This window comes from Pollachius pollachius (assembly GCF_949987615.1).
Source record: "Pollachius pollachius genome assembly, chromosome: 1".
Lineage (NCBI taxonomy): Eukaryota > Metazoa > Chordata > Actinopteri > Gadiformes > Gadidae > Pollachius > Pollachius pollachius.
In genome coordinates, this window is record NC_136934.1 from 22548469 (window position 1) to 22557844 (window position 9376).

The window sequence follows — 9376 nt, forward strand, 5'->3', positions numbered from 1 at the left end:
ATAGTACTGATTCCTCTCTGGATATAAGTCTCTCCGGTATGTTGAATTTATAGATTTCACTGATTAGTGTATTGCTTGTATTGCTTTACGATTCCATGATTTTCACTTTGCTAAATCATTGTTCATATAAAACAAAATTAAATACGTCGCCATATACCTGTCACACTAGTATTGCCACAATAAATTAAATGAATTAACATGAATATTAGGCTATTTAATGTTTGCTACAGTTGATTTTAGTGTGAGCTAGCAATGTCACTCTGCTTTCAGTGTGTAGCATGAGAGAAGCTTAATGGAAAAAGCCTCCTCCAACTCAGTCCTCACATATGCCGCAGTCTTCGTCGTTATTTTCTTCTTCATTCCTTCTATTAGTCTTTTCTTCAATCTGCATACCCCCTTAAATCCATCCTCTCACCCCATTGCTTTACCCCCGCCTCCCCCCCTTCTCAAAGGCATTGCAGGTAGGTTGTATACGCAGTTCCCCCCCCCCCACCCTCCCTTTATTAACCCTCCCCCCTGTTTTTAGCCTCGGTCCCCTCCCCAACCAATCACAGATTGTCTTGGAGCCTCTCCATGTATGTTCGGATCTCCGATTGGCCCAGGTCCATGTCCTGACACACCCACTTGATGTCGTCCTCGTTGCCGTTGCCCACCCGCACTGAGGGGTCTCCATACGGGCTTCCTCCCCCCCCTCCCCCCCCCTCCGTCGTTGGGCATCACCGTGGCGAATGACGTGAACTTGACCCGCTTGCGCTTGGCGGCCACGGCGGCGGCGGCGGCGGTGGCCCGCGGGGAGTTGTTGAGCGGCTCCGACTTGCCGCTGGCGTCCTTCCCGCTGACGGGCATCCCCGCCAAGCACTGGCCCCGCAGCTCGGGAACGGAGCGGGGCAGGGTCTGGCCGTGGGCCACGCCCCGGTGGCCCCCCATGGGGCCAACGCCCACCACCATGCAGCCGCCCGCCCCGTTCAGCAGGTACTTGTTCTCCTCGTAGCCCCCCTCGCTGCGATCGATGATGGTGGTGCACTCGTCCGGCAGGGGCCCCTGGCACGCGTGGGGGCCTGGGTCGGCCAGGATGTCAGCCTCGTTGCCCAGCCACACCCAGTCGTGTGCGTGGTTCATGTTGCCGCCCGTCTCCAGCACGGGGAGCTGCTTGTGGCGGTACCTGCAACAGGAGGAGGCAGTGAGGGATAGGTTAGGAGGCGATTCATGCTGAGAGACCTTCCTGTAGCGGCCGGACAGGGGCTAAACTGGTTTAAAGGGTGCCTGTGGACTTCAGATCTTCAAAATGTGATTATGAAATGTATTCTACAGCATTAGAGTACAATCAATCATCTGTAGTCTGATATCTATCCCTGAACTGATCCTCCCAACCACCTCCTTGTGGATTGGTCTATCCGTGGATTGTACAGACATTTCATATTTTTCGCCTTTTTTTGATTGCAAAGGGCATGTTCTTATTCCGTTTCTCATTTAACATCCCAGAATCGCTTCAACAATCCACTTAAAGTACTGCTGCCAGTCACTACTGGCTCAAATTAGCCATCTTTTCTCAGTAGCAGCATTGAAGTGAGACTACCCAAAGACAAGTTCCTACAGTCTGAAATATTCCCCAATGAACTCCTTATATGTGCAAGGGCAAGCCAGATTTGTACAACAGGTCCCCTTAATACACGAAAATGAATGACAATATAAAACAAGAACGTGGCCTTGTTTTCTTGACAATTCCGAACACCTCACAATTTGATGTAATGAAATCAAAATGTCTAGAAACAAACAAAATCAAGAAGAAGTCAGACGTTCCCAGTACGCACCTGAAGGCGAAGCTGACACAGTTGATGAGAAACACCATGATGGCCAAGCAAAACACTCCCAGTAGAGCGTACATCCCGATCTCCAGGTCTGAAAGGCCTCTCGTGACCACGTTGTTCTCCCCAGTGCCGGGCACCTCCACTTGGGCAGGGTAGCTACTATAGTCCCCGGTTTGTCCGGGGCCTCCGCCACGGCCACTGCTGCTGCTGCCGCTGCCGCCCCCTCCGCTGCCTGGCTTACCGCCCGCTGTGCGATGGGTCACTGTGCTCTTGGTAGTGGTGGTGACCTGGAACAGCAGGGATAAGAAGAGGTTAAGAAGATGACAAGCTGTGGGTCAAAACGTAAGGAAACAGGTTCACAATCCACAAGATTGTTTCATCAGCTCCTTCCTTTCCTGTCCTCCATCCCCCCTCGTCACCCCACTCTAGCTCTCTGTATTGCTCTTCAGCTACAGTTATAGACTCACATAGGATACATTATGAGACAAGCCCTAACCAGATCATTCCCATCCTTTCCTCGCCTCCTTACTCCTCCACCTTCCCTCCCCTCCTGTCCTCTCCACCTCTCCTCCCCTCCTTTCCTCCCCTCCTTCCCTCTCCACCTCTCCTCCCCTCCATCTCTCCTCCCCTCCTTCCCTCTCCTCTTTCCCTCTCCATCTCTCTGCCCCTCCTTCCCTCTCCACCTCTCCTCCCCTCCTTTCCTCCCCTCCTTCCCTCTCCTCCTTCCCTCTCCATCTCTCTGCCCCTCCTTCCCTCTCCACCTCTCCTCCCCTCCTTCCCTCCCCTCCTTCTCTCTCCACCTCTCCTCCCCTCCTTCCCTCTCCATCTCTCCTCCCCTTCTTCCCTCTCTACCTCTCCTCCCCTCCTTTCCTCCATCCCACCTTCCTCATGGCTCCCTCCTCTCGTTCCGAGCCGGCGTTGTTGTACTTCCACTCTCCTCCCTCCTTCTCCACCTTGCTTCTGGTGCTGTTGTCCACGCCTCTCGCCGCTCCTCCTCCTCCGCCGCCCTCCTCCTGCGGCCCGCCTCCCGCCGCCTCCTCGCTGCCCTTCTCCTCGCTGGCCGGGCCCCACTTCACCGTGACGCTGCCCACGCCGGAGGCCAGCACGCTCTTCCTCTTGGACTTCTGGCAGGTCTCGGAGATGACCATCTCCACGCGGACCAGCGGGCCCTGGCCCTCCCCCTCAGCCACCACCGTGGGCCAGCGCTGATCCTTCACATAAACAGATAAACAGGCCTTTAGACATTCACTCACTCACTCTCCATGCATTCACTTATTCATCCATTCACTCACTCACTCTCCACGCATTCACTCAACAATCCATTCACTCAATCACTCCCTGTGCATTCACTCATTCATCCATTCGCCCATTCACTCACTCATTATCCATACATTCACCCATTCATTCACTCACCAATTCACTCGTTCACTCTCCATTCACTCATTAATTCATTCACTCACCCATTCATTCACTCACTCTTTAATTCGCTCATTCATTCACTCACTCATTCATTCGCTCAATCATTCACTCGCTCTTTCATTCACTCACTCATTCATTCGCTCAATCATTCACTCGCTCTTTCATTCACTCACTCTTCATTCATTCATTCATTCATTCATTCACTCACTTATCATTCATACACTCATTCATTCTTTTCACTAATCAATTAAATCATTTGTTCACTCATTTGTCCATTCATTCATTCTTCCATTCCTTCACTCATTCATATTCATTCCTGCACTCCCGCTTCACCCATTTACTCACTCCCTCATCTACTCATTAGTTAATTCACTAGTTGGGTCCGTTCATTAATTCATTTTATATTTACTTGTTCATTCAGTCATTCACTCTCTGGTCCATTCACTCATTCATTCACACCTTCACTCGTTCAGTTACTAATTCATGCATTCACTTATTCAACCAACCGTCATGTAAAAATGTATTAAACGAACTTGGAATAAGTGAAATAATAAAAACCATCCAAACACAACACAATCAATAATAGCCCCAGGCGAGGTTCAGCCTGATGTGAGAGCAGTGCAGGCATCACCGTGGGAATGAGAGCAACAGGCTAACGATCAGTCAAGGGAAGCCCACAGACAAAGCAAGCGAGATAAAGCACACCAATCCACAATGTTGGATTGGTGAGCTGAAAAATCTGGTGGCACAGGGCCAGTGAACTCCAACTGTTGTTGTTTTTGTTTAAAAAGGTGTTTGCACGTCTTCTATGATCCTGTAAAGTAGTATCGCAAAGTTGGGGTGGGTCGTAACCTATGACGATAACACGCCCCCCTCCTTCCTAGAACTCTCAAAACATAATTTTTCTAATTAAATTTTTGATGTATTCCAGCTGAAACTGGGAGTTCACTTAGACTTTAATGGTGTGATCCAGATGCCTCGGACACCAGCCTTCCGACAGTCACGCATTTCCATTACTTTTACACATCCCGCAAATTGATACATTGTCCCGCATTGTTATTGACAGTCAGACTCGATATATATATATATATATTTTTTTTAATGCGTGTTTTATAATCTGGCAATCAAATAGCTGTGTGCGGAGACAGCAGTGAGGGCTGTCATCAGGGGACGGGGCGGGCTGTTTGATCATGTCAATCAAACTTGGACGAGGACGCAAGTTAAGGACACGCGCACCAACAAAAAACAATGCAACTCAGGTAAGAACGGCATGCAGCACGAGACGGAGGAAAGCACGACCCGCACGGCTAAGAAGAGCAAATACAGCTAAGATGAATTCTGGAAAACTATCTATCCCTGGGTGAAACCAGTGCAAGGTGAGTCTGGTAAAGTTTAGTGTGAAGTTTGCTTGAGTCATTTTTCCATTTCACACGGAGGTGAATACGATGTGAAACGACAAAGACAATGCAAGACTCATTATCTGTGTCGTTTCACAGACAATGAGTACAAGTACGAAAGAAAGCTCCATGTTTACTATGTTTTCTCACGTGAGAAAACTTAGGAAAGTTCCATTTAAATAAGATAGATTTGTTAAATTTTTATGTGCTACTGAATCAACCAGATGGTAAAGCATAGTACTGTTATAAGCAAAGGGGCAGAATATATATATATACAGTGGGGCAAAAAAGTATTTAGTCAGCCACCAATTGTGCAAGTTCTCCCACTTAAAAAGATGAGAGAGGCCTGTAATTTTCATCATAGGTATACCTCAGCTATGAGAGACAAAATGAAAAAAAAAAAAATCAAGAAAATCACATTGTCTGATTTTTAAAGAATTTATTTGCAAATTATGGTGGAAAATAAGTATTTGGTCAATAACAAAAGGTCATCTCAATACTTTGTTACATGCCCTTTGTTGGCAATGACAGAGGTCAAACGTTTTTTGTAAGTCTTTACAAGGTTTTCACACACTGCTGCTGGTATTTTGGCCCATTCCTCCATGCAGATCTCCTCTAGAGCAGTGATGTTTTTGGGCCTTCGCTGGGCAACACAGACTTTCAACTCCCTCCAAAGATTTTCTATGGGGTTGAGATCTGGAGACTGGCTAGGCCACTCCAGGACCTTGAAATGCTTCTTACGAAGCCACTCCTTCGTTGCCCGGGCGGTGTGTTTGGGGTCATTGTCATGCTGAAAGACCCAGCCACGTTTCATCTTCAGTGCCCTTGCTGATGGAAGGAGGTTTTTACTCAAAATCTCACGATACATGGCCCCATTCATTCTTTCCGTCACACAGATCAGACGTCCTGGTCCATTGGCAGAAAAACAGCCCCAAAGCATGATGTTTCCACCCCCATGCTTCACTGTAGGTATGGTGTTCTTTGGATGCAACTCACCATTCTTTCTCCTCCAAACACGACGAGTTGAGTTTTTACCAAAAAGTTCTATTTTGGTTTCCTCTGACCATATGACATTCTCCCAATCCTGTTCTGGATCATCCAAATGCTCTCTAGCAAACTTCAAATGGGCCCGGACATGCACTGGCTTTAGCAGGGGGACACGTCTGGCACTGCAGGATTTGAGTCCCTGGCGGCGTAGTGTGTTAGTGATGGTAGCCTTTGTTACTTTAGTCCCAGCTCTCTGGAGGTCATTCAATAGGTCCCCCCGTGTGGTTCTGGGATATTTGTTCACCGTTCTTGTGATCATTTTGACCCCACAGGGTGAGATCTTGCGTGGAGCCCCAGATCGAGGGAGATTATCAGTGGTCTTGTATGTATTCCATTTCCTAATAATTGCTCCCACAGTTGATTTCTTCACACCAAGCTGCTTACCTATTGCAGATTCAGACTTCTCAGCCTGGTGCAGGTCTACAATTGTGTTTCTGGTGTCCTTTGACAGCTCTTTGGTCTTGGCCATAGTGGGGTTTGGAGTGTGACTGTTTGAGGTTGTGGACAGGTGTCTTTTATACTGATAAGGAGTTCAAACAGGTGCCATTAATACAGGTAACGAGTGGAGGACAGAGGAGCCTCTTAAAGAAGAAGTTACAGGTCTGTGACAGCCAGAAATCTTGCTGGTTTGTAGGTGACCAAATACTTATTTTCCACCATAATTTGCAAATAAATCCTTGAAAAATCAGACAACGTGATTTTCTGGATTTTCTTTTTTGATTTTGTCTCTCATAGCTGAGGTTTACCTATGATGAAAATTACAGGCCTCTCTCATCTTTTTAATTGGGAGAACTTGCACAATTGGTGGCTGACTAAATACTTTTTTGCCCCACTGTATATATATATATATATTTTTTTTTTTGTTGTTGTTGTTCTTTTAGACTAACTCGATGCATTGGTATCCCACATTGTTCCACACAAACGTACCCTTTGTCCCACATCTAGTGAATCGGGATCTGGTCACCCTACTTGCACTTCTGACGTCATTTCCGGTCTTGGAGCAATCATAGCGATCCCGTTCATCTTTGTGATTGGCTGTGATGGCTAGTCGTTGTTTATTGTTAGCTACATTAGCCTCTTTAGCAAACCGGCTTGAAAAAAAACAACACAACTTTACATTGTATTGCACGCACAGCAAGACCGTGCAATGCATAAATTGGTGACCGGAATAAAGTAGCAATGTAATAAAGTGTGTAAGCGCATTTAAAATCGACATTAAAATGACCAACGAGGTACAAATACAAAGAAAATAAATCTCTTAACGGGCGCAGCCATTTTTGTTGGGAGCGTCATCACTGCTCTCGGCCTACTCTCAGAATTCCAAGAGATGGAGACAAAAAGGGGTTGGGCCTAACCCTGCCACAAGAAAGCTGGGAGATTTCCCGACTTCCGACTCGGAAGACTGGCGTCAGAGGCATCTGGATCACACCATAAGATGTGATTAAGCTTGCTTACTGCTTCTCATACCTTTCCAGCTAAATTCTGAGCCTGGAGACTATGGGTTATTGTTAGAAAAAAAAAAAAAAATTTTAATATATCAATATGCAAATATGTATGCCATGACCAAATATGGTGGTGACGTCCTCATCCTTCCTTAAAGGAGCGGTACCTGGTTGATGGTGGAGATGACCCCCTCATCCAGGGACACCGCCGACAGGAGAAAGTCTTTAGGGTCGTAGATGTCCAGTGGCGTCACCGAGCCGTCGCTGTACTGGATCCACGCTGTGATCGCCGCCTCCTGTGTGTGTGTGTGTGTGTGTGTCGCAGAGAAAGATTTGTTTTATTGTTTAAGCGCTTATAAAAGATTTCCATATAAGAAAAAAAAAAACGAAAAAACATCCCAGAGAGTTACAGAGAGAGAGAGAGAGAGAAAGGGGGGGAAGAGAGAGAGAGCGAGGGGGGGGGGAGAGGGAGAGAGAGAGAGAGAGATAGAGAGAGAGAGAGAGAGAGAGAGAAAGGGGGGGGCAGAGAGAGAGTGTGAGGGGGGGAGAGGGAGAGAGAGAGAGAGACAGAGAGAGAGAAAGAGGGAGAGAGAGAGAGAGACTGTTCAGCTTCAGCTTAAAGGTAAAGATTGTTAATAGTAACAAATACAGATGCAATCGTTTAATTAGGACCTCGAGCTAAAGAGACATAGGCTTGTACGATCTCTTTCACTCTTCCAGCGTTCCTTCGTTCATTCCCTCCATCTCCACCATAACTTCCAAGCCCAGTGGACAGGGTATGTTTCACTGAGTAAACCCAGCCCTCTAATTTCCCCCGGTAAAGCCTCCTCTCTCTCTCTCCCTAATCAGAGTGCGGAGAACATTGTGCAGCTAAGTGGCAACAGAATAACTCTTGCAAGAAAAGTAATTAAGTTTCAACTTTCGGCAATCTCTCTCTCGATGTTGCCATGTCTCTCTCTCACTCCCTCTCCCTCTCTCTCTCTCACTCCCTCTCCCTCTCTCACTCTCACTCCCTCTCCCTCCCTCTCTCTCTCCCTCTCTCTCACTCCCTCTCTCTCTCGCTCTATCTCTCTATCTGAATCACTACTCTCCTCCACCTCCTCCTCATCTCTAGGTAACAGGAAGATGGGGATAAAGGGAGTTGAAAAACTCGAAGAAAGACAGAGGAAGAGGAGGGGGGTGGGTAGAGGGAGAGAGGAATCAATGCCTGGATGTACTGCCCAATCAAATCTCTCCTTTGAGCTGTTCCTTGTTCAATTAGTACATCAAATACAATGTGCGAGCTGGTACTATGTGGTAACATTAACCTGATTTATAAACAAATACAGAGAGAGAGTGGTGGAGAGAAGATGAGATTTGATATGCATATATGCCCATGTTATCAGTGTGTGTGTGTGTGCTTGGAGGTATGAGTGCATATGCCCGGGGAATTAGAGTGTGTGTGTGCCTATGTGTGAGTATGCTTTTTTGTGTGTGTACACAAGTATTGCTAATGTCGTGTGTGTGTGTGTGTGCGCGTGTGTGTGTGTGTGTGTGTTGGCATATGTTTTGTGTAGGTGTGTGTGCATGTGTTTGTGTGCGTGTGTGTGCATGCACATATACGGAGGCATATGCTGATATTACAGCACCGCATCTTCATCTGCATTGTACCGTCCTACCCAGCTGACCTTGTGGTCCAGTGCTATCATCTCCGTGCACATAGCGCAGTGTCCAGGCCAGGTCGAGAACACCCAGCCTTGTGACAGCACGAGGCCCCATAGCATGTTATCAGATGCTGCACAGAGCACTGAGCACACACCTGGCACTATACAAGGCTCCCAGGTCCTGGCCCCCAGATCCTCCCCCCCCCCCCCCTCGCTCCTCTCGTACACCTGCTGCATATTCATCAGACCCCCCCCTCACTGCCCGCATACTCCTCCTCCATCTTTACATATTTGTTTCTCTCCCGCTGAAAAAAGCTCCCAAGAACAATGTTCTTGTTGACACGGCAGGACCTTGATGCTCTCTGAGTTCAGCCTCTGCCGAGCAACACTTCCCACCCTTGCCCCCCAGGAAACCCGAGATAACGAACGCCTGGCTGGACGCACTCCGAATGCCTGATCCTGGGTCTGCGTTATGTCGTTGTAGTCTTTAAAGTTCCTGAACGGCCGCAGTGTCGGCGTCACCGACCTGTTTTGGGGCGTGCAGCAGGTCGGTAGCGCTGGCGGTCAGCGTGATAGCCTGGTAGCTCCCGGCGGGGGCCGTCAGGCTGAGAGACAGGGAC

The 9376-nt window shown here is 47.9% G+C and overlaps 1 protein-coding gene across 1 annotated transcript in view; it reads right to left on the reverse strand.

Annotated features, from left to right (window-relative positions):
• Window positions 1-548: 548 nt before the first annotated feature.
• Window positions 549-9376, reverse strand: part of LOC307082453 (transmembrane protein 132B) — a gene marked incomplete at both ends in the record, with an annotated part of 130548 nt that continues 121720 nt past the window's right edge. Inside the window, 6 exon segments of the mRNA XM_079746039.1 lie at window positions 549-701; window positions 703-1162; window positions 1812-2095; window positions 2762-3019; window positions 7281-7409; window positions 9283-9376. The exon segment at window positions 9283-9376 is cut by the window's right edge and continues 35 nt beyond it. Coding sequence (XP_079602165.1) covers window positions 549-701; window positions 703-1162; window positions 1812-2095; window positions 2762-3019; window positions 7281-7409; window positions 9283-9376 — 1378 coding nt within the window.